Raw genomic sequence first — 27,128 nt, forward strand, 5'->3', positions numbered from 1 at the left:
AAGATCAGGGTAAAAAGACTACGTGAAAAAAGTTAGTGAGTCTATTGAATAAAAAAAAGTATTTGCTTTTACTTCCTCGTATTTAAGTATTTACTTAATAGTAATTAAATAAAGCATTAAAGAACTTTATTCAATTACTATTAAGTAAATACTTAAATACTTGTAAGTAAAAGCAAATATTCTTTTTATTTAATAGACCCAATATCCACAGATTTTTGCCGAATGTGTAGCACTTTTGGGTTTATGGGGTCTATTGAATTAAAAGAAGTATTTGCTTTTACTTACAAATATTTAAGTATTTACTTAATTGTAATTGAATAAAGTCATTTCTTTAATGCTTTATTTAATTATTATTAAGTAAATACTTAAATACAAGGAAGTAAAAGCAAATACTTTTTTTTTATTCAATAGACCCATGGTGTTGTATGCTTTCGCTTCTGACTCCAGGTGACAAATAATCTTCTTTGGAGGGAAGATGACATATCAGCGACATGTAGAAGATATTCTGGAACTTCATTTCACATCCCACTTTCAGATGCTCCCTTGCGAGAGCTATCATGGATTTATTTAAACAAGCTGGAGTCTATCTTTTACCTGGCTTTCAAGATCCCCAGATTTATCACCAATTAAACACGTGTTAGAATACAGAAGAAACAACAATTTTGCATTGTAGACTGATAATAAATAATATCGCACATCTCGAACAAAAGTGTCATAACTCAAAAATTTATCAAACCGCACTTATTTACGGAAATATGATACATGATATCAAATCTACTAACCAACAAAACCGTAGCAAAGTTACTTTAAAAATTACTTCACAGATGGTACTAAAAGCTATTTTGCTCAGAAGATGTTTCAGGAAATTTTCCGTTAAAAACAGTATCAATTCGTGATGCGTAGGAGAAACACCACTCGTTCCGAGCAATAGCGTATTATTTCCGATTAACGTTCAGTAATCGTTGCGTAAATTCGAACAAAAGTGCAGTATTATGATATTCATTGATCTATTTTCCTGACAAAAGTGAATCATCTGGAATTTATCGAAATTAAGTGTTGTTTAATAGTGGTATAATAGTGGAAATTTGTAAACAAACGTGTTTAGTATATCTGTCCAATAGAGAAATTTTTCGAGTTATTACCGTTTTGCGTTTTGATTAAAAATTTTCCGAGAAAGAACGTATCATCTCAAAAAAATAATCATTAATTTAATTAAAATTTGCACAAAATTCATGATTTTCACCATTGACGTTAATTATTGGGCTTATATGTAATTAATATTGACTTCAATTTGCAAAGAAATAAATTTAAATTTTCTATTAGGTGTTAACTCCAAATAAAGTACCGTAAAATTTTCATTTGCTGCTCCTGTAAAATTAAGTAGTTTTGATTTACAACAGTTTTGTTCGGGATGTGCGATATATAATATTGTGTTTTTTGCTTCGAGCATTAAAGATATTAAATTGAAAAAAAAATGGACACATTGGCAATCGAAAAAATATAAGCTTATCTCTGGAGGTTAGGATTAATTGCAACTAAAAACGAGTAGAACAACGTAATATTCTTGTTATTTTAACGGGTTAACTTCACATCGCTCGTTACCCTGAGCTCAGTTTAATCACTATTTATCACTATTTACTCTGTTTCGCTTGCTTAGTTGTTAACGCTCTCCTCAATTGGAAAATTCTGGTCTGTTTACTCAGATAGTACGCCTGCTTGCTGCTTATTGCTTGCTTCGCATTTCGCCACTAATGTAATTTCGTTTTGCTTGATATAATTTAATAGGATAAGTCAAAAGCATAACTGGATTATTTAATTACAACTCAAGATCAAATAACATAAATAATAAGAAAGTGCAATTTTCTAGAAAAATTCCAATCGAACAACAACAGAGATCACACATTTGTTATAAATATCTTTTCCATTCTTACTAATTGACATTAGCTATTGCTGAGAATATTAAGTAATACCAGTAATGCATATTCTGATTTAAGATACTAATTATTTAGCCCATTCGCGGACACGACTGAATATGACGCTATGAGATTCAACGTGGTCTAACCCACAACCCAAAATTTTACCAAATCTCTTTTATTACATTAAAGTTATCGCTTATTTCAGTATTCTTAAAGGCGGAGTGGCTCTAACATTGAATGCTTTTACAACATTTAAAAGTTATACGTTAAAAGTTAGTTGTATCGGCGATTTTTTCTATTTTATTTTTTATTCCTTTGACATTTTCCCTAATTAACCAACCCATGTGCCTTGTGGGGGTCATAGGTTGCCAAAGGCTATATCCTTACGGGTTTTTAATCTATCACTTGAGAAAATTTCAATAATAATGTCATTGTAACACGTTTTGTTAAAATTTAAAGGGTTCTTACCCATGTATTTTTGGTGGCTCAGAATGTAATTTGCCCGTAACAGCACTGATGATGATCTACTTAGATCAAAGACGTTTTGTGAGAGATGTGGCCCTTTGAGGGTTTTTTAAATAAATCTACCTTTTATAAAGGATATTTTCATTAAAATTTTTTCCTTTGATTTTAAGGTTTTTAGTCTGAATTTATATACAATTTTTTGTTTTTAGAACTCTCTAGCAATATATTAGTGTAATATAATATGTATGGATTACCGTCGAAGGTAGACATGATCAACTAAAAAAGAAGACGAATCTGGTGATTTTTCTAGTGACATTATTGGATATGAATCTGTCTTTGGAGTTTACTTCTCCTAGTTTAAAAACAGGGTATAGATAGATGAATACACTAAACACCAACACCATGCTAACAGGGTAGGACGGTAGACATAATTTAATGCGAGATGTAGTATTTGTACCCTAATATCTAGATTAAAAAAAAAACAGAAGATAAGTAGTCACTTACCCAATTGCTTTCTAATACCATTTCCCATCTTGCTTCTCCAAAGACTGTTGATTAGAGTGGGATCTGCTCTTCTCCACTCTCTCCAACCAGATAACGTTCTCCGTACACCTCCTACTCCACCTGTAGGGAAAGGGCTTGGCGTGCTTTGTGGGATGCCAGCTTGTGGGGCACCGTGCTGGGCTCCCTGAGGGGCGGGGTATTCGTGTGCTGAAAAAAAATTAAAGCTTACAGAGAAGTAAAAAACGTCTAAAGTAAAATAATATTGAGTTAAAAATTATCCGTTCACATAGGCAAAATGCTATCACTCCCATAGTTAACTTTTTTTCATTCTTTACTTCTACTTTGCTAAAAAGTGGATCATAGCTTAGCCTTAGATTCCTGATGTTAGAATGGGTCGATTTACCTTAGTACGAAAGTTGATAATAACAGAAATACAGGGTGTCAAAATTAAACATTTACTTTATTTATTTTTGAATATTTCCTGACAGGCATGAGGTAACAACACGAAATTTGGTAAAATGGGGTTTTTTAGGACCATAAACCTAAATTTTTCACCAAAAATTATATATTACCCAGAGGGCGCCACATACATCTTTTATACATTTTTATCTCCCACTCTACATAACTTTAAGATCAAAACTTTTATTCCTCTATTATTTCTACTTAAAAAAGTTATATTAGATTTACCTATTTAAATTCAACAGTTTTCGAGATACACGCATTTCAAATCTACTTTGCAAAATTCAATTTTTTGAATTTCATTGTAGTTGAATAAAAAGTAGTTTCAATGAAAAGTAGTTTCATTGAATAAATTAATATCGCTATTTTGTAGAGCTACAAAAATTTTTGTATCTCACTAAAATAGTTATTCTTCTAATCGTATTAGTTTTTAAGTTAAACTCAGAAAAGTTCTAGCACAAATTTTAAACATCGTATTCTCGATACTTATTTAACTTGTGAGACTCCTTGAGCGGAGGTGCGAAATCTAGTAAAGTGTTCTAAGAAAAATTTATATGTTCGGTTTAGCATGTGTTAGTATTTTTTAATAATTCAATTTCAAACTGTGGTCAACTTAAATACTGTAAAACAAGAACGATTTCAGTACAAAATTAAATTGTCATTTAGCTCGGTTGCTCTGAAAATTTAAAAATGACAAACTCCGATATTAGTTGTATCCTCTATATAAACAAAATAATTTGGGAGTATACTCTACATACATTCAATAAACATTAACTAATTGAAATTAAATGCATGCAGATGCATGCAAATTTATAATTAAATTAGTTTTTGAACAAGGTAATGCCGAAAATAATATATTATGTTAACGGTAAACATCCATTAGTGGTTAGATGAGTAAATTTACATATCTCTTGATTTCTGTTTGACTAGTGGATGAGCACTCCATACGGCAGTTTTCATACGGATTCCAAACACATGTTTCATATTTTTAAATTTAATATATTTTTTCTATAACTCTATAACTGACATGAAATATTATGATTTACCAGCTCTTGTCAGTTGCTGAAATGTAAAAATCTATTTCTATCCCACCCACGGAGGTCAAAAATTTATAAATTCCCAAATATGGAAAATTATTATCCTGTTCAATTTCCGCCAGTATAGAAAAAAAATGGTGCATACGTTCGCTCATGTAACTTCTTAGATCTTGCGAGTAATGTTTCCAAGGAAGCCTCTTTTGCAGCCTCTACTCTTCTACTTCTTCTGGAAGCAGTACAACCGGGGGAGGGGGGGTCTGGGTTAACTACACAATTCACTTGCATCTCGAACGATCGTCCATGATAGTTTTCCAATCGTAGCCCCTTCTTCTTCTTCTACTTCTTCTTCTTCTTGCTACGGAGGTAGCAAACCATTCTCGCAGGTTCTTCAGCCATGAAATCCGTCTTCTTTCGATGCTTCTTCTGCCATCTATATTTCCTTGCATTATGAGTCGCAGGACGCCATACTTCCCGCCCCGCATCACATGTCCGAGATACTGTAGTTTTATTTCTCTAATTGTACGTTCAACTTCCTTCTCTGTACCTATTCTTCTTAGTACTTCGTTGTTCGTAACTCTATCTACCCAGAAAACCCTCATAATTACTCTATAGGTCCACATTTCAAAGGCGTTAAGTCGTCTCATTGTCTCTATATTTAACGTCCATTATTCCACTCCATAGTATAGTACACTGTATACATAACATTTTGTTAGGGGTACTTTAAGAGCTAATGTTAAATATTTGCTACTTACGACCTTTTTCATTTTCATAAAATTATAACGTGCTTTTTCTATTCTGACTTTGATTTCTGCAGTGTAGTCATTATTTTCTGTAATAAGTGTTCCTAGATAAGTGTACTTTTTTACTCTTTCGATTTGCTGGCCCTCTATTATCAAGATTTCGTTAGTATTATGGTTGTTTTTACTAATTTTCATAAACTTTGTCTTTTTGATATTGAGAGAGAGTCCGTACTCCCTACTACACCTTACTATTTTACTCATGAGTCTTTGCAGTCTATCATCTGCATATCTGATGTTGTTAACTAAGCCTCTACTTACTCTTATGCCGACTGTTTCATCTTCCAGAGTTTCTCGCATTACCTCTTCACAATAAGCGTTAAATAATAGAGGTGATAGTATGCAGCCTTGCCGGACTCCTCTCTTTATTTCCATTTCTTTAGATGATGTTTCTCTTTCAATTCTTACTATTGCTCGCTGATTGTAATAGAGGTGTGTTATTAGTCTTAAATCTCTTTCATCTAGGTTTTTAATTTTCAAAATTTCCATGAGTCGATCATGTTTTACTTTATCAAACGCTTTATTGTAGTCTATAAAACAGACGTGAATTAACATTCAAACATTTCTGTGTCCGCAAGTTGAAGGAGAATAACGCCTCTTTGGTACCCATAAAATTGCTGAACCCATATTGAATGTCACTAATATCCAGCTCCAGTTTAGAGTGTATTCTGGCATGGATAATTTTCAGCAGAATTTTCAAGGTATGTAATATTAAGCTTATGGTTCGGTAGTCACTGCATTCTTTGGCATTCACTTTCTTTGGCAAACACACAAATGCTGATGTCAACATTACTCTAGAGATGATTCCCGTAGTATAGATAACGTTGAACAGTTCTACTATTAGTCCATTCTTTCACGGTTTTTGCTCTAAATTTTAAAGAACCGCTTGGATTGACATGAAATTTGGCATACGCATAGCTTACATGTCAAAGAAAAAAGTGATATTGTGCTGATGTGTGCTTTTGCTCTGAGGTGACTTTCACGCCCTGTTGGGGGTGAAAAAATATAAGTCTAAAATAAGTCTGGAAATGGATAAACTGACTAATTTTAAGTAACTTTTGTTCTATAGAGCTTTTTCGCCAAGTCAACACTTTTCGAGTTATTTGCGAGTGAATATGTTCATTTTTCAACAAAATAACTACATTTTTAGACGGTTTTTCGCAAACACCTCAAAAGTAAGTATTTTGTCGAAAAAAACGTTGTTAGCAAAAATATAGCCTGTAAAAAAGTAAAAAAATGGTGCAAGCGTTAGGTCTCTGGACCTCGTAAAACCAGAGTTATAGCCAATGAAAAATAGATTCATATTCACCAAATTCCAAATAGGATACTTCGAAGTGAAATATCCAATAAATTAAGCTTTTTTGGGAAAACCCGTTACAACTTTTTTAAAGTGTTTAAAAAAGCTTTGTTTTTGTTCTTATAAAAAGTTTCTAGCATCAAATTTAAGAAAGTTACGCTCAAAATAAATTTGGTTGCTTTTGTTTTGGCAAAAAAAATCGGGAGACCACCCTCCTAATTTGCAACTTAAATGAAATTAATCGTTACCGCTCCACAAATTATTTTACTTATGTTGTGTTTATATGATCTGTAAGTTTCATCGATTCAAAGTGCTTATTTTGGAAAAAAAATTGGTTTTAAAGTAAAATTTTTAAAAATTGTAATTTTGAAAAATATGCTTTTTTCAAAATAACTTAAAAATTGTTAAAGATACAAAAAAAGCTTAAAAAACAAAAAAAAAGTCAGCATTGCTTTTCTCAATATCATGTATTTTTTTGTTTTTCTGTTAGACAAAAATTTATTGAGATTTGGTGTTTCTAAATTTGCATACATTTGTGATAAGTGACTCGTTCAACCCCTTTTAACTACAGCCCTTTCAAAAATAAGGACTTTGAACCGATGAAAGTTACAGATCATATAAACAATATATACACGGGTCAAGAAACTTGTGAAGTCGTAACGATTAAGTTCATTTGACATACTAATTAGGGGGTGATTTTCCCGATTTTTTTACCAAAAAAAAGAGACTAACTTTATTTTGAGCGTAACTTGTTTACTTTTGATGCTAGAAATTTTTTTATATAACCAAAATTAAGCTTTTTTAAACACTTTAAATAAGTTGTAATGAGTTTTCCCCGAAATGTGCTTCATTTTTGGTTGTTTCACGTTAAAGTATTCCATTTGGAATTTGACGAATATGAACCTATTTTTAATTAGCTATAACTTTGCTTCTACTAGGTATGGAAACACGATATATACACAATTTTTTTTAAATTTTTTACAGGCTATATTTTTGCTACGAATGTTTTTTCGACAAAATACGTACTATTTGAGCAAAAAACGTCTAAAAGTGTGGTTATTTTGTTGAAAAAATGAACATATTCACTGGCAAATGACTCGAAAAGTATTGACTTAGTGAAAAAACTCTATAGAACAAAAGTTACTTAAAATTAGTCAGTTTATCAATTTCCGGACTTACTTTGGACGAATACTTTTTCACCCCCAAGAGGGGATGAAAAGCACCCCCGGGGCAAAAGCACATATCGGCACAATATCACTTTTTTTCTTTGACTTGTTAGCTATGTGCATGCCAAATTTCATCTCAATCCAAGCGGTTCTTTAAAATTTAGAAGTTTTTCAATATTTTACCGTTAAAGAACGGACTATACATATTATGTCCAGGCTTTTCTGGTTGACCAACTTTATCAGATCGCTAGGTAATTCATCTGGACCAGTTTTCCTAAATCTGACCATATATTGCCTCTCCATCATATTCGTGGGCGTTCTAAGGGCCTTATTCTTGTGGGGGCTTCTTTCAGTATAATTTGACAACGCCGTTATTAGGGAGTTTATGAACATTGCCAGCCCATCTAAGACGTTGAAATTTAATTTCTTGGACTATGTCACTCGCCCTATTATATACATCTGCTTGACTTCCGCATTATTTCTCATTCGGTATTGGTTGTTATTAGGGTCGTGATAAAGTCCAAAGATTGTTCTGAGGATTTTTCTTTCAAAACAGCTAATCTTTTCAAGTGGTCTGGTCAGAGTCCACGTCTCTCAGCCATACATGAGCACCGGTCTTATCACTGTTTTATATATTCTGATCTTTGATGCTCGTGTTAGTCTCTTAGATTTAATAGTATTGTGGAGGGTAAACATTATATTTATTTGCTCTCGGAGTTTTCCCTTTAATCTCTTCCGTGATATTGTTATTTTTTGATATCTTCTGTAAAATCATTGAAACTACAAGTGGCATGTTGCGCGAATCGTTAGCCCATCCATCAATAGCCTACAGCATGTTTTATGACATAATGCGTGGTACCTAGTTTTTGTACCTTATAGACAAAACATAAAATTTTTTCATCCAAGTAGTCCCTATTTGATATTTAAAAGTCAACTAACCACGCACATAACAAGACGTATCTGAAAGATTTAGGCATCTAAAGCAGAAAACTCATGACGAGGTTGAAGCGCGTGTTGATGCTAGCTTCAAGTGTTTAAAAATTTAGACGTCGGCAATGAGAGATATAATATATATATAATAGTAAAAAAGAAAGAGAACGCAGTCACCACTCTAGAAGATGGTAAAATTAGTAATATTTACTTTGTGATAAAATGGGTCAAAGCATATGACCGAAGAATAAAGCAACCAAAAACGTTACAGCCCCCAGTGGTGGAAGTAAAAATATTAGTAGGTTGGTTAATTCTCACAATGATAAAAATTAAAACAAAACGTAGTTTGACCACAAAATTACCACGACACTGATCGTACCCTCGGTTTTGTGGCAAAATACGAGACGATCCACAGGACAATAAATTTTAGAATTTGGTATTATTTTAAGGGTCATATATACCAAATTTTGACAGAAATTTCTCTATTTCACGTTGCGTTTAATCTATTTCACGTTGGATTGAATCCCGTCTTCAGTTTTTTCTTTTTCTGTTACATTTTTCTATTTCACTCAGAATGTAGCGCCACGTTCCGTCAGTTTTCCTCTTAAGAGGCATGTTTAACTAAGCTGATGTCACAATTTAGAAGCACTTTGACGAGAATGAAGCTTACCGTTTGGGAGACTACACAGAACTTATAAGCTTTAGCCAACAGAAAATGTAGGTTTTTAGAATATATCGCCGGTCCGGAATAATAATGACGTAAGTCCGCAAAAAGCTAAATTTCTCAAGAGGGCAAAAAACGATTTTTAAATATTTAAAATACGGATTAAACGAGGATTAATCGTCCAGGCGGTGTGGCGTTTCTTATTACAATGATGGCTTTGTTTTATCTTTAATGATTTAAATTTCATTATCTTAATTTTTTTTAATTAAATTTATGTGTCTCGGCAGCAATGGCCATTGACAAAAACAATATTGGTTATACAATAATTAATTAGAATAAGGACTTAAATACTAAATATTATAACAGTTAATTTCTAAATCTTCAATAACATTAGGTAAAAATTATGAAGAAAAAAAAATTGGATATACAATCATTGGATAATATAGAGACGTACGAGTACAACTAATTATAAAATTGCTTCGGTCTTCTTGGATACTTCCGACGTTGTTTAGTCATAGTAGCAGTTGCATATGAACTAGTAAGATTACTGGAAGAATTGGATCCAGACTTGGTGTTGCTAACAGTGGGGGAACATTGATTTAAATTGTTACTCATGTAGTCAAAAGTAACTTGAATTTGTTTATATTAACGCTTTGAATGTCTGGAAATAAGTGATAACCTTGTATACATCACTGCAATGCTGGTTGCCTAACTAAGTTAGACACTGAATGTGTATAAGTTGGAAGATTATTAAGTAAAACATCTCTTACTGACCGAAGTTACAGCTTGTTCTTGATGATTAACACGTAACACAATTGTTATTAGTAAAGCTCGGATTTATAGGCAACAAAAATTGAAGAAAAGTCGCCTATATAGGTAAAGATTTTTATTAAAAAAGGCAGGAATATTAACATTTAGGCAAAATATAGGCAATAAAGGAATATAACTTATTATTTATTGTACAAAGTGAATTAACGTAATATTAACTTAAGGCAGGTATATTTACACATCATAATCATAAAATTAGTATAAATAATCTAGTGACTAAATAACTGTTAATTAATAATTAAACATTGTAACCACTTAAAATTTTATCATTAATAGAAACAACTAAATGTTTTTCAATATTTTCGGTCTTAGAACTATGTCTTCGATCACTTAAAATTAATTTGTACATTGAAAACGAACGTTCGACATCGACAGATGTAATTGGAGCATATTTCAGAGCGGATAATAAATCTGGCATAATTTGTAATTCCTCGGAAAATGTCCCATTCAAAACTTTAGCAACATTAGATAAAAACGAAAAACCTTCATTCTTGTCGAAAACATATTTCATTTTTTTTTTAATTAATTGACCGTTACTTCCAGGTGCCGATTTAATTTTCGTCTTTAAATTATCTATTAATTTTACTGACTAACATAAATTTATCTCTTGTTTTTCTAATAAGGTAATTGTGGTAACTATTAATTTATAATTGTCATTGATATAAGCGAGTTCCTGTTTCAATTTGGGATTTTTTAATATCTTTTTGTTTCTCGAATGGCTTCGGAAATATCATCATCAAATTCTGAAATAACTAATTTTATTTAATTGCAGTGTTCAAAGTAAAAACAACTGCTTCGAGCCAGGTTCCCCACCTTGTATTTACTGGTTTAGGTGGCAAAGGGACACCGGGAAGTCTTTCTTTATATATTTGCCCCCTCAACGGAGCCTTTACAAAAACTTTTTTCATAAAATTTATAAAATTATTTACCAACGGAAACAGATTTCCTATTTCTTCAGCAATTCTATTTACCCCGTGGGCTACACAAGTGCAATGAATTAAATTAGGATAAAAAATCTTTAAATTAACAGCAGCTTTTAACATATATGCCGCAGCATCTGAAAGCATTAAAACTATTTTATTCACTGGTATAGGGTTGGGTAAAAAGAGGTTTGTTAAACTATCTTGTATAAATCGACTTATTAGAGAGTTATTGCCACCGGCAAATAAACGATCCTTTATTACAGGATACTTTAATAAAATACAAATACAGGACGGGTCTAAAAGAGTGGTATTGCAAACGCAGTTAAGGAATCTTTTATTTTGACAAATGACATGATATATTTTTGTAAATATAAAAATAACCTATAAAATTCCATTTGATGATAAAAGTTAAAATAAGATAATTGAAAAGAGTAAAACGTTAAATTTAATTATTTTGTCATTTAAAGATGTTTGGACAACAACTTATATTCCATAATACTCATCGTTCAATAATATGGAAGTGCAATTGGAAATACCTACTACTTTAGGAGTTTTTAAATACTTTTGGATTATGGGTATATAAAATGGGGAATTTCTGCAGAATATATTATTAGGGAATAGTGGATATCCAGTCCTCAACTACAACTACCTATGACACCATTGCAGAACATTCAGACAGAAGTTGTGTTTTATAATCAATCACAAACCCCTTCAAGAATTGTTATTGAAAGAACATTTGGTATTTTGAAGAGATTTCCCATTTTAACATATGTAATGAGATGCAAGTTACCTTTTGTTCAAAGAATAATATCAGCTTGTTCAGTTTTACATAATATTGCAGTAGATAATAGAGAAAACGTTGAAATACTGGCAAATGAGTGTGTTATTGATATTGATATAGAAGCTGTGGCAGTACATTTTCAACCAGGAGCTAATCTAATCCAACTAAATTGTGTGTGTGTTTGTTTAAAAATATTGTTGGACATTTAAAGCTAGCTTAAACTAATTTTATTTTTATTGGACTGCAGTTTGTTAATAAACTTATAAATAAATATAAATATTATATTGGTGACTGATTTTAAGTATTTTATGATCATTAGCAGGTTTTAAATAATAAATTTATAAATATATACATGCTATTGGCGTTTTATCTTTTATCGTTTAAAATAATATGTTCATTGTTTATTAAGATTCATTATGGCCCTCTCTTTTCACCTCTGGATAACTAGTTATCAGGAAGTTTATCTGACAAGATACTAATAGATATCTGGCAGAGAAAAACTTCTAGTTAAATAATTATACGGAGCTGAAAAGACAGATACTAAGGATACTGTTATGTAAACTTCCCAATAATTAGTTATCTGTAAATGATAGTACCTCTAATATCTAATCTGTCAAATAAACTTCTCCATCGACAAAAATATAATAGAAGAATTAAGCTTTTAGGGTGGTTTTTTAATAATTTTTTTGGCAGTGTTTAAATAAACAAACACTGATGGCATGAAACGGATCACGAATCACGAATAAGGAGGTTCTAGGAGGAATGAAGAAAGAATTGGAGATTGTGTTTACCATTAAACGCATAAAACTGCAGTATCTGGGACACATATGAGAAATCAGCACCGTTACTCCCTACTGCAGTACATATTGCAGGGTACAGTCAAAGGTAAGAGAAGACCCAGTAGATGGAGAATATCAATGGAACTGTTTCGAATTGCAGCTAGCAAGGTTATGATTGCTAATATGATTTCCAACATTCGAAACGGATAGGAACCAAAAGAAGATGGCATGAAAATGAAAGTGTATTAATACTTTTTATTAAAAACTTTATAGATTCTAATCTATAAAAGACTAAATTTTCAAAAATAAATAAGTACTTAAACCTTTGTTTTATTTTGTTAACCTAACCTGTTATATACCTGTTGAATTGAACTCTATTTTGAATCTAGAATTTTAACAAATCCTAACCTTCTTTAAAATTTATTGAAATTACCTCTTATATCTATAATAAATATTTACTTCTATACAAAAATGTAAAATATATTGAGTTTAAATGAGTTGATAATAATCTATGTCTGATCATTGTAATTAATAACACTGTAAATTTATTTACATAATATTCCTTTTTACAACTTTTTGTAATCACTCAAGCTTCAATAAAATGGTCTTTTTTATATTCCTTTGGGTCAAAACACCAATAATCTATATCTGAGAATATTACTTAGAGTTCTTTTTAATAAATAAAACCCAACATACAACTTTATTGATGAAAATTAATCAAATATCAATCCCACAATAAAATTATCAATCAAAAGAAACGACAAGATAAATTCAAAATACAAGTGAAGTTAGACTTTTCTTCACATTTTTGACACGTTATGTCAAAATAAAGGAACTTTTATTAAAAGAAGGGTGTCCTCGAATTTTCCTTAAATACAGGCATATTACATACAGGCATATTATATACAGACATATTTTATTAAAGGACAAAAATAAAAGACGCAATACTGCGCATGCTTATATGTCAAAATAAAGGATCTTTTATTACGGGCCGACTTAAAAGACGTTGGAAATAACTCTCTATTGTTAAATTGTTTGTTTTTTCCAATTCTTTAACGGCAACTAAATAAGGTTTTCTCGCAAAGTTTTCGTTTAAAATTCCAATCATTAAATTAGCTATATACCTGCCGCATACATATCTGTCGTTTCATCCACGATAATATACAGTAGGAAAAATGAAAAAATACCCATGAACGAACATATAAAAGACGCTGTATTTTTCTGTCACCGTTTCACACAAATAATTGGCCAGCGCAAGTACATGTTATAATTATTATTACATGTACTTGCGCTGGGCAATTTTATTTGTGACACGGTGACAGGAAAATACAGTGTGTTTTATGTGTTCGTTCATGGGTATTCTTTCATTTTTCCGACTGTACAAAAAATTGCCCTCTAACTCCCGCTTAATTTTTGAAATACATTCCACATAACATTTTTCCACAGTATGTTTTCTCAATGTACTCTCGTCCGGTAAGGATTTATTAAGATATTTTTCGAAAAAGCATTTAAAACTAGGGTTATTAACTTTATATAGAGGAATGTTGGGTGCAATCATCATCTGGCACAAATCAAATTTAAATGCGTTTTCCTCCTTTTGTTTGAACTGCTTAAACCATCCCGCAGAGATATTTGGGCTAACTTAGAGGAATTTAATTTTTCCAAATTACGTTTATGAAGTGGGGTTCCACAATGCTGGTCAATAAAGTACTTTTTTCTACTTGAAATCTGAGAATTTAAAAAAAAATAATTAGAATTCTAAAATCGCTTTAGAATTTAGTTATGTTGTGGGACGAGAAAAAAAAAGAGAAAAAATAAAACTTACCGATTTGCCGCATGGTTTAAAAATTCTCCATCTCCTTCTAGAGAAAGTTCCGAATAAGGTGCGATTCATAGCCTTAATTTAGATGTAATCTTTTCACACAAATATCTAAAACGTTTTAAAACGTGTTCTTTGCTTTTCGGTATACGCAACAAAACTAAACTAGGATATAACAATTTGTGACTAAACTCTGATCCAGTAACCGACTGTACAACTGATAATAAACTAATAAAGCTTAGGGATTTCCAAATAGTTAACCCTCAAGTCTCGATCAGGTACATTTTCCTAGAAATCTGTTATATAAACAAACCATTGATATTTTATTATTGACCCAAAATTTTATTATATAATGGTTTAGTAATAGAATAATATCATGGGTAGTACCATGAAATTTTAAAAAAGGCACAAATAGGCGGAATTTACGAAAAAAGGCAAAAAGTGTAAAAAACAATTGTAATAGGCAAAATAGGCAAAAAAAGGCATTTTGCCTATAATCCGAGCTTTAGTTATTAGTCACTATTTGAGCGAAAACTAATTTTGATAACTAGTACTTACAGTAATAATTACAAATTTTGGCACCAATTTACAGATTGATACATACACGTTCTGACGTTCCATTATATTGATTCCCCCCATTTCAACCCCTTTTACAGTTGCGTCATTCTTCATCTAAAAATTTTTAAATATTTAAAATAGTGATTAAAAAAGAGTAACCGTCCGGAGCATCGGTATGGCGTTTATTCTTACAATGATGGCTTTTAGTTTCATCCCCATTGGTTGAAATTTAATTATCTCAATTTAATCCCTCCATTGTCAACCCTATCTACAGTTGCGTCATTCTTGATCTGAAAATTTTTGTGTGCAAATTCCGTTTATTCTTACAGCGATGGCTCTTATTTTTATCCTTATTGGTCCGAATTTAATTATCATATTCCCCCCATTTTCAACCTTTTTTCAGTTGCGTCATTCTTCATCTGAAACAAGTTTTAAATTGTGCGTATTTCAATAACGACGCAACTACTCTGTGGTGGCTCAGCACATAGTTACAGTTCTGTCGCTTGTGTATCCTCTGTATACAGTATTTTAGAAGTTAACCCTTATCCGGGCAAGGTGGGTCCAACAGGCCCGAGATGCCAATTCTTTTATCATAAACTGATAAAAAAAATTTTATTGAGTTTTATGCATCACTGAATTTGTTTAGGGATACGTTTCCTTCAACATAGTCATGAGCTATCCAAAATATTCATTACCATTGTTGAAATTATTGCGTCGAAAAAATTTTCTCACGTAAAGGGGCAAGGGCAACACGGGCCCGTCGGACCCTATTTTTATTTATACCTAAAGTCTAAATCTTTGTTACAGAAGTTAATCTGGCAGTGAGGTAATTTTTTTAGTGGATTATCTAAACGTCTTTTATGATTCCAGAAATTCAATAATAAAGTATAAACCTGTAACAAACAACGTAAACATATCTTTGGTGTGAACATCAAAGATATGCTTAAAATAGGTGTTATATCTATTCTAAATGAATTTTAAAAACTGATAATCATTGCTGGACTGCAATAATATTTTTAGGTAGGTACCTATACATATTTTGAAATAAATCAATTGTTTGATATCAATATTAGTGTCGACAACTAAGCTCCTAAAATTATATTGAATTACAGTTGTTAGAGAAATAAATTCCCAACATTAATATTTAGTAAAACTATATTTTGTTTCAATATTTTATTTAGTGGTTTGCGCCTTGTGTACACTTCACAAAGATGTTTCTATGTTTTTATGTTCTATAATTCAAAGTGTACACAAAGGCGCAATATTCAAAAAAAAAAGTTCGTTGCCAAGGTGTTGTTATATAGAATAATAAGATAATAAAAAACGGGAAAGTAGGGCGTGTGTCCGATCCCACACAAAAATTACTTTAATACCAAAAGTTTGTGTTATTGTAATAAAATATTAGTTGTGAAAAGTGTCTTTAGTTATTCCTAGCTTCAGAAGTGTAAAACCAGTGTAAAATTATTTCCTTGGTGTTGCAAAAAATCCAACATCAAGTTTGATCCAGTCGAGCCGGAAATAAAAAGAAGCTAGGAATTACTCAATTTCCAGAAGGTAAGAAACACACCTAATAAAAAAAAAGAAGAAATTATTGAACAAAAAAGAAATTATTAGAAAAGAAATTACAAAAAAGAAAAATCATTAAAAAATTAATTTTGTAAAACGTCAAGCTCATACAATAGCGCCATCTATGTAAAAGAGGGCGAACGACCGACGTCGAATGGTTATCAAGCGATCGAGAGAAATAATCGATGTTTTATGAAATCGATCATATATGAAGTGACAGAAAACTGACATTGACAGTGAATACAAAATTAAATAAATTGACTGTTTGTGTTTTGGTTTGTAAATAATCGTCAACATTTTTGTTATTTTGATATTTAAAATAGTTTTTTTTACCTTTTAAGTTTTAGGTAGATTCATATAAAAAAAAATGCCCGCTAAAAAGGATATTGAAATGCTAAAAACTAAAAAATCTCAAGAAATTCAGTCTATTGAAACTATTACAAGGTTTGTTGAAAAACATTTGGACAAAGAAATTTCTGAATTAATAATTAATCAATTACAAACTAGGAAAGACTTACTAATAGAAAATTTTAATAAACTTCAAGATCTTCATTGTGAAATTTTATGTTGTGAACAGGGGTATGCAGATTCCATTGATAATATTAGAGAGGAATACTTTGACATATTAGCTAAAATTAATAGTCAACTCTCAAAAACAGTAATACAGAGCGTAAGTACTAATCCACAAGATGTAAATAATTCTTTTTATTCTTCAAATATTCCACGAATAGAAATTCCTTGTTATGACGGCAAAGATTTAACAAGTTATAGACCTTTTATAGATTTATTTCTAGCTGTTTTTGATAGAAATAAGTCACTGCAAAATGTTGAAAAACTTTTTCATTTAAAGAATCATTTGGAAGGAGAGGCAAGAAGCCTAATAAATGATCTACCTCTAACAAATGACTCTTATAATGATGCATTGAGAATGTTAGATAACCGTTATAACAATGAAACAATATTAATAAATTCTCACATTTATTCACTACTTGACATTCCCTCCATTCAAAAAGGAACTTCCACCGCCTTACGTGAGTTCATTAGTAAAGTGAGACAGCAGTTAGGTGCACTAAAAAACTTAAAGCAACCCGTAGAAAGTTGGGATATGATCCTTATTTGCATTTTAACTAAAAAACTAGATCACTATACTAATAGATCATTTCAAATTGATAGGGACAACTCAAAATTGCCAAATTTAAAAGATTTCTTATCTTATATTGAAAATAGGGCTACAGCTTTAGAAACTGTAACCACTCCAGATAAAAAATGTAGCACTAACAAAGAAAGGTATCAAAAAACTCACTTGGCTACAAGTAAAGTCAAATTAGAAACCAGGTGTAGCTTTTGTTCATCCTCAGGCCATAAAATTTATAATTGTTCCAGTTTCAAATCTGTTTCAGTAAATGATAGAGTGTCTTTTATAGACAGTCATAAGGCTTGTCGAATTTGTTTGAATAATCATCCTGGTAGGTGTAAAATGAGTTTCAGGTGTTCAGTTTGTCGAAAAGAACATAATTCTCTTCTGCATGTGGACAGACAAACTCCATTAGACAGCACTGGACAGGGTAACAGTGGTAATGCAGACGATAGGGTGACTACATTTGGTTCAATAAATGAAAACATTAATAATGTTCTGTTACCAACAGTGAAGGTAAAAATTAGAACAAAAAGGGGTGATTATATCACTGCCAGAGGTCTCCTGGATACAGGATCTCAAATATCATTAGTAACAAGTAGATTGGTAAGTAAATTAAACTTAAAAACATTTAATAATAATGTCAATATCTTAGGTATTTCTGAGAATATTACCAATGTGCAAAAGGCTGTAAATTTAAAAATTGAGTCATGTGTGTTTGATTATAGCACAAATATAAAATGTTCTGTGGTTGATAAAATTACTAGTGATATACCACAAACAAATTTCAATGTTTCAAATTTAAATATTCCTAAAAATATTAAATTGTCTGATGATGACTTCAATAAATCTGGCACAATTGATATATTGTTTGGGGCAAATATTTCATTTCATATTTTGCTCTCCGATAAAATACAAGTAGACCAGATTATATTACAAAATACTCTATTTGGGTTCATAGTTAGTGGTTCTGCTCCATCACTACAAATTTGTAATTTTTCTGCTTTTCATTTAAGCATGAAAAATAATTTAGAAAATATTGTTTCTCAATTTTGGGAAACCGAGAAGGTTCCAGAAATTTTTCCGGAATATTCGACAGAGCAGGAAGCTTGTGAGATTAATTTTGAAAATTCTTTGCAAGTAATAAATAATAAATACCAAGTTAAATTACCATTAAAACAAAATCTACCTGATTTGGATTTAGGAGATTCATTTTCTGTAGCATTAAAACGCTTTGAAAATCTAGAAAAAAGATTTAAAGTCAATCCTGAGCTGTACTCTCAATACAAAAGTTTTATTGATGAATATTTAGCTCTAAAGCATGCAAAAATAGTAAGTCTTAGTACATATGACTTAAATAGTGGTTCTTTATACTTCATGGCTCACCATCCAGTGATACGTGAAGACAAAAAAACAACAAAATTAAGAGTAGTCTTTGATGGCAGCATGAAATCAAAAAAGAAAAAATGCATCAATGATTATCTCTATAATGGTGCTGTAGTTCAAAATGAGCTCTTCGATATTCTTGTTCTTTTTAGAAAATATAATTACGTCCTTTTGACAGATATTAAACAAATGTATAGAATGGTTTTGGTACATCCAGACCATTGCCAGTTACAAAATATTTTGTGGCGAGAGAAAAATGGCAGTTTACAATGTATTCAACTTCAAACTGTAACATATGGTTTAAGAAGTTCTTCCTTTTTAGCTACCAGATGTTTGGTAGAATTAGCCCGAACTGAAGGTAAACGCTATCCTTTGGCTTCTAAAGCTCTTCTTAATAACACCTACGTTGATGATATTTTGTGTGGGTGTGACACAATCGAAGAAACGATAAAACTAAAAAATGAACTTATCTCGCTGCTCAAATTAAGGTCCTTCGAGTTGCACAAATGGTGCTCAAATAATTTACAAATTTTAAATGATATTCCTAAAAATAAACAAAATTTTGATGAAATTAACATCAGCAAAAACGATTTAACGGTAAAGACTCTGGGATTGACTTATGATACAAAAACAGATAATTTTAAATTTAGTTGTCCAAAAGTTGATATAAATGAATGTGTAACTAAAAGACAGATTCTCAGTTTTGTTTCCAAATTTTATGATCCTTTGGGATTAGTGGGCCCAGTTTTAGTAGCTGCTAAGGTAATTATGCAAAAACTTTGGTTAAGTAAGGTCAAATGGGATGCTATAATTTCCAGTGAGTTACTTGACACTTGGAAAAATTTTGTTGAAAGCTTAATGAGCATGCCCACAGTGACTGTCCAAAGAAATTTAAACTTTACTGGTGCTCTTCATATTGAAATAGTTGGCTTTTGTGACTCCTCCTTGATTGCATATGGAGCTGTTATTTATGCGAGGACTATTTTTGAAAATAAAGTACATGTAAATTTGATTTGTTCCAAATCTAGGATTGTTCCTATAAACAAAAAACTAACTATGCCAAGACTTGAACTGAACAGTGCTTTGTTGCTTTCAAAACTATCTCACAAGGTTTTTGAACTGTTAAAAGATAAAGTCAGTAAGGTATTTTTATATTCAGATTCAAACATTGTCTTAGCTTGGATAAAATCCGAACCTTTGAAATTGAATCCCTATGTTGCCAATAGAATTATTAAAATTCAAGAAATGACATCCGAATTTAAATGGTTGTATATAAACACTAAGGAAAATTTAGCAGATTGTCTTTCTCGTGGACTTGAACCTCATGAAATTAATTCAAACAATCTTCGGTTTAATGGTCCTGAAATTCTTTCAAATATTGAATTCTTGCACTTTGAAATTCCATTTTCTACTCCAGACCATTTGCCTGAATATAAAGTTGTCACTTTAGCTAAGGTCAAACCAGAATCTTTCTTCATAAAATTCTCTAGCTTAACAAAACTTCAAAAAATAGTGGCTTATTGCCTACGATTTGTAAATAATATAAAAAATAAAAATAAAAAGATTACTGGAAGTTTAACAGTTGTAGAACTAGAAAGTAGCCTTAAAACCATTATTAAGTATGAACAAAGTTTTCATTTTTCTGAGGAAATAAAATGTCTAACCAACAACACAGCAATTAAGTCTAATTTAAATTCTTTATATCCTTTCTTGGACTCTCAGGGACTGTTAAGAGTTGGTGGTAGACTGGAGAACTCAGATATTTCTTTTAATAAAAAACATCCTTTGATCGTTCCCAAAAACAATCATATCACTGATCTTTTGATTCACAGAGAGCACTTAAGACTTTTACATACAGGTCCGAAACAAGTTTTAAGTTCATTAAATCAAAATTTTTGGATTATTAGTGCCACTAAAGAAATTAAAAGGATTTTGCACAAATGCGTAACCTGTTTTAAATGTAAGGCCAAGTGCAGTGAACAGTTAATGGGATCTCTTCCTGAACAAAGGGTACGTTCATCGAGGGTCTTTCAGAATGTTGGTATAGACTTCTGTGGTCCCTTCCAAATTAAACAGTCACGGATTAGAAAGTCTATAACGACAAAGGCATATATAGCATTGTTTGTTTGCTTTTCTGTGAAGGCAATTCATATGGAGTTACTCTCTGATCTAACAACAGATACTTTTTTAGCTTCATTAAAAAGATTCATTTCTAGAAGGGGTAAACCATCCAAGATCTTTTGTGACAATGGTGCCACATTCAAGGGAGCAAATAATCAACTTCAAAAACTTCTAAACGACAACATTAAGTTAAACAACTTTTGCCTTGATGATAAAATTGAATTTTGCTTCATCCCAAGTTATTCTCCAGTATTTGGGGGTCTATGGGAGGCCGGGGTGAAGAGTGCTAAATATCATATAAAAAGGGTGATGGGAAATAATATTTTAACATATGAGGAGTTTAATACTTTGATTACTCAAGTTGAAGGAATATTAAATTCGAGGCCTCTTATGGCAATTAATAATGATTCCTCTGACTTAGAATATTTGACCCCAGGTCATTTTCTAATAGGTGCTCCTTTGACAACTTTCCCTGAAACTAATTTAACTGAGATTCCTGAAAATAGATTAAAATTTTGGAGGTTGTGTGTTCAAATGCAGCAGCATTTTTGGCAAAGGTGGTACCAAGATTATCTAACACAACTTCAAAACAGACCTAAATGGAGAAAATCGTTGCCAAATTTACAAGAAGGCATGCTTGTGCTTGTAAAGGAGGACAATGTTTCTTCTTTTGGGTGGCCTATAGCAAGGATTAATAAAGTTATTCCTGGTAAAGACGGAAAGGTAAGAGTGGTGGAAGTAAAAACTAAAAAGGGAACATACTTACGTTCTGTCACAAAAATTGCTGTTCTTCCAATTAACGATGAACAAATTTAAATTATTTTTTTTTTTTTTTTCAATTTATAATAATAAATAAAATTTAACTTTATAACTATTTCTATTTAAATTTAAAACTTTGTAAAAGTTTTATACTTATATAAGCAATAAATTCTTTAAAAAATGTGTAAAAAAAAGGGGTGGAATATATTGTTTTGGTATCAAAACCAAGGCCCCCCAGCATGTTAGAGAAATAAATTCCCAACATTAATATTTAGTAAAACTATATTTTGTTTCAATATTTTATTTAGTGGTTTGCGCCTTGTGTACACTTCACAAAGATGTTTCTATGTTTTTATGTTCTATAATTCAAAGTGTACACAAAGGCGCAATATTCAAAAAAAAAAGTTCGTTGCCAAGGTGTTGTTATATAGAATAATAAGATAATAAAAAACGGGAAAGTAGGGCGTGTGTCCGATCCCACACAAAAATTACTTTAATACCAAAAGTTTGTGTTATTGTAATAAAATATTAGTTGTGAAAAGTGTCTTTAGTTATTCCTAGCTTCAGAAGTGTAAAACCAGTGTAAAATTATTTCCTTGGTGTTGCAAAAAATCCAACAACAGTGAAAGTAGATAGTGCGAATAAAATGTCCCGAAAACCATTATCAGCTGCAGAACTACAAGATATTGCTAACAATTTATGGGATTTCGATGATGAAGAATCTCCTTAAGTAGGTGGCATTGAAAGTGACTCTGAAGTTTAAGATCATTTTTCGGAAGCAAGTGAAGAGGATGATCAGCAAGTAGTATTAAGTGATAATAAAGAAGAATGTGTAGCTACAAGTTCTCAGATTTCAGAGTGTGTAATTTTTGAAACTAAGGATAGAATTAACTGGAAGGGTCAACCACAACCAACAGGACGTATGTGATCTTGCAACGTAATAAAAAGCAAAACGCACAAAGTAATGTTAGCCCCTGGTCAAAGTGTAGATGATCCTGTTGATTCCTTTTGTTTGTTTGTGAACGAAAATATTGTGAACGAAATAGTGAAGTGTACAAATGAAGAAGCCGAAAAAGTCCTGGGGATAGAGAACTGGAAATATTGAGACTCTACAGAGCTATATGCCTTTATTGGACTACTACTAACTGCAGGCTTACATCCATTAAACGATTCAAAAATTTGCTAAGTTCGATTTAACCATAAAAACACGAGGTCTGAACGAAGAAGGAACGACAAATTAGCAGCAATACGCAATGTGTGGAATCAAGTCAAACAAAACTTTCAGAAGTACTGTTTACCATTTTATTTACGTTTATTTACGTTTTTACTATTCAAAAACATAACAGTAGATGAGCAACTTGTAACGTATCGACGTAGGTCTCCTTTCAAGCAGTATATGCCTTCAAAGCCAGACAAGTGTGGCATGAAAATATGGCAAATCCTTCAGGTAGATCGCACCCTCAAGATAGACCGCATACTATTGTAGCACTTTTTATTAATCTAGATAATTTAAATATAACTTTAGTAAAAAATGAGAAAAGAATATTAGAAATATATGGGTAAATATTAATAGTACATTTGTAACCTGTTAGAAGAAGATTTTCTGTTGGAGTGAATGCACAGAGAGTGATAAACTCCAACAGAAGTAGGAAAAAGAAGATCTACTTAATGTAGCCAAAGGAACAAAAATGTGTGGCTTCTACGTTGGAAGAAGCTGAAGTAACTAAAATACTACTTCGCAGTAGTACTTGTATGGGAAGATGTAAAGACAAAGAGTATAGACTTGATATAGGACTGGAGATGGAAAATTATGAATAGATAGATGTAACTTGAATAGCTAGCTCAATATGCAAGAGAATGGCCACTTGACACTCAAGGAAGGATTCGGCCAATTTGCACGGCTATTTCTGGCTGGACAATAAATTAAAGGAAATGACAATGATAGCTAGAAAAGAAGATATTAAGACACTGTTCACAAAGTAGATAAGGTAAATATAATAATATAATGCAAATAGAATAAATTTTTGGGCGCCAGAAGAAGGATAACTGGGTTAACCCTCTTCCAGGTATTCTACGCTGCTATAGAGTATATTAAATTTGTAGTACAAGTAGGTTAAATGTTATTAAAGATTATTAAGTTATAAAATATATTATCAAGATAAAGGAGTAATAAGAAAAAAAAATCACAATAAATGTATATTTATTGAATGTAACTACCAGATTTTCACAATCTCCGAGTTAAGACAAGTAACTAGTATGTAACTCTAACATGACAAAAAAAAAATACTAGTGAAAGTCATTTACAGAATTACCTTACAAATATAATCTAAGAATAATCTTAATAAGGTTAGAAAATCTGAATAAGGGTACCTCTAATACAGAAAGTACAACTTACACTTGGTTAGCAGTAACTACCCTCACCCAATAACAATGGTACGAATATCATACGTACACTTAATTCAATACTACCTGATAATATGAACAAGATATTTAATATATGTATGTACAACTCAATGAGTTGAAGGGTACCAAGTCCCTAAGTGAACCAACGGAGTTCTGGATACCAAAGATCCTTTTACCGACTCGTGGTTCTTAATAATAATGGCAAGTAAAACTAGTACCTTCCTGAGGGGATGGGTACTAGGGATTTATTCGAATTTAATATAAAAATTAATAGTTAAAGTTAAATAATTTGAATAATAGAAATTTTTAATGATATTTGAAGTTAATTTGAAAAATTTAATTTAAAATATACTAAAATAATTAAAGGAGTTTAAATAGTTATATAAAAGGGAAACAAGCCAAAGAATAATAAAAAAAATATAAGAGTACCAACACTATTGTATGGGAAAGTATCTGAGCTCAGAGATTCTCACCATGGAGGTTACGCAGCTTTGGGGAACGCTATCAATTATTATACTGTTCTGTAATACTATAAAAATCTTGAAAAGGGAAAGGTTATGTGCAATAAATTTATAAAGTACCTATATGAATAAACTAAGTATCCTGAAAATCACAAAAAACAGTCTAAATTTTTACTTAGAGCAAACCGAATGTTCATCAACACAAACCCCTTTTCACAATCTTCCAATGTTCCTTGCGGTGCGTTCCTTGCTGTGTATTCCCCAAATTGACCGGGATGCAATGAGCACAAGGGGGTGCTAACTCCCTCTTGCAACTGCCCTGCTGGAGGTACAAGAAAACAGGTGGAAAAAAAACCAGTTGAAGGTACAGGCGAAAAAGATAGATATGGAGATCTTCCAGGCTGGTCTCCTAGTGACCGTCTCTCTAGAAGTGGTCTACCTTGGTGGTCTTAGGTTTTCTTTTTTTTTTTATGATTTCATAGTGGTGGCTAAAAAAAACACATATGGTATTACTACCAATCCACCAATGTGTCAAAAAGAAGCAAGAGAAACGAGGAGGTGTTTTTATTCCTATGGGAATAAGAAGAAATAGGTCATTAAGTCCAAAAACTTGAATGACTAGACAGCTCGACTCTTTATTAAGTTGTTATCAGATGACCTTGTTCAAATAACACATGTGATTTTCAATTTGGCTACAAGATATAATTACTGTGAAAAAATATTTCATTATAATATATACACAGGTATATAGATATATTATACAAGGATGAAATATAGTATGATTAGGCAATGGATACTTGTTTGATCAAGGTTCAAAAGATAGGAGATCTGTAGACTTGAAAGGAATATAAAAAAAATTGAGTTTAAATTAGCTCTATTTTCCAACAGAAAGCACAAATTAGCAAAGAATATTCAATTATCTCTCGATGATTTTGATCCATGAAAATAAACCATAGAAACCATGAACATAGACGACATGAAACTTAATTAGCAAGTTAGTCAAGAAAATTTCAATATGGCGGAAAATAAATTAATAAAATTTTTTATTTACCAGGCCGGAACTCATTTTAAATCTGCATTCAAATTCTTCAACTTCGTATTCACTAATAACTTTATATTCCCTAATGCTGGATGGATTCAATCTTTAATTATAATTTGGATCTTGAAATTGTGGGTAAAATATCAAGCTACCGACCTGCCACTCCGACACACTTCTAGAAAGCCAATGCCCTCTCGTTAGCTGGCTGACGATCTCCGTGGGCAATTCAATTCCCCTCTCCCATCGATACGCTGTCAAACGCAAGCAAACCAATGTTGCCACACTTAAAATGTGACGTCACAAGCATTTAAAATTCTGTGATGGTGTTATGTTATATTTTAATAACCATTGAAAGAAAATAATTCTAAAAATAATGAAATAATATCTTCCCATCAATAATGGATTCTATAAGGGGCGGAACGTCACATTCCCTTTTGACCACGAGAAAAAAAATTTTAATTAAAAAAAATTTTTTTTTTTTTCACATATTAAACTAAAGTAGTAGTACTTAGTGTATCATTCCCCGTTGATTCGCAAGATTACAAATAATCACAACTAATAATCAAGGGAAAGCAGGATGGTCACTGCAGCAACTAACAGGAATTGCAAAAGATGACCCGAAGTCCTAGTAAACGTGACTGGTTTTTTTTTTTTTTTTTTTTTTTTTTAAAGCCAAACAACCTACAGATGAGATTTAATTTATAATGACAAATAAGTGTCGAATTGGCAGCAAATCCAAAGTTGTACTATCCCTGGACATCAGATTTATAAAGGGTATATCCAAGGACGAACAACCAGGCAAAGGTGTGAGCCAATTCATACCCTAACGCAAGTAAATATACTAAAGTCACCAAATAAATCAATAACTAAAATTAGTGAAGAATAATCGAACACTCAATCCAAAATTGGAATAACAATGGACACCAGATTTGTAATGGCATATCCAGAGAAGAACAATCAGGAAGATTTATGGAACAATTCTCACCAATACCGAATAATACAAATAGTAAACATACCAAACGAATCCAAACACATTAACCAAACTAAATGTGGAATTGGACACTCAATCCAAAATCGGACTATCAATGGACACCAGATTTATAAGAGCATATCCAAAGAAGAACGATCAGGAAAATTTATGGACCAATTCACATCAATACTAAATCATATAAATAAATAAGTGAAGAATCGGACACTTCATCCAAAATCGGACTATCAATGGACACCAGATTCACAAAAGCATATCCAAAGAAGAACGATCAGGAAGGTTTATGGACCAATTCTCACTAATACTAAGTAAATCAACTAAATTAGCTCTACATCTACCCTCATCCG

At 31.6% G+C, this 27,128-nt stretch overlaps 1 protein-coding gene and 1 long non-coding RNA gene across 2 annotated transcripts in view; both read right to left on the reverse strand.

The window, feature by feature from the left end:
- Positions 1–8,034, reverse strand: part of LOC114330534 (uncharacterized) — a 60,291-nt gene extending 52,257 nt beyond the window's left edge. Inside the window, exons 1-2 of the mRNA XM_050647673.1 lie at positions 7,845–8,034; positions 2,886–3,092 (exon numbers count right to left, since the gene is read on the reverse strand). Coding sequence (XP_050503630.1) covers positions 2,886–3,092; positions 7,845–8,034 — 397 coding nt within the window. The remainder of the gene's footprint in view (positions 1–2,885; positions 3,093–7,844) is intronic.
- A 16,039-nt stretch (positions 8,035–24,073) lies between these two features.
- LOC126881555 (uncharacterized) lies at positions 24,074–26,244 on the reverse strand. Its single transcript, XR_007696910.1, has 2 exons — positions 25,806–26,244; positions 24,074–25,242 (listed from the first exon to the last, which is right to left on the reverse strand). It is a non-coding gene; the product is annotated as an uncharacterized LOC126881555 (long non-coding RNA).
- Positions 26,245–27,128: the final 884 nt, after the last annotated feature.

The sequence above is a fragment of the Diabrotica virgifera genome, chromosome 3 (assembly GCF_917563875.1).
Source record: "Diabrotica virgifera virgifera chromosome 3, PGI_DIABVI_V3a".
Lineage (NCBI taxonomy): Eukaryota > Metazoa > Arthropoda > Insecta > Coleoptera > Chrysomelidae > Diabrotica > Diabrotica virgifera.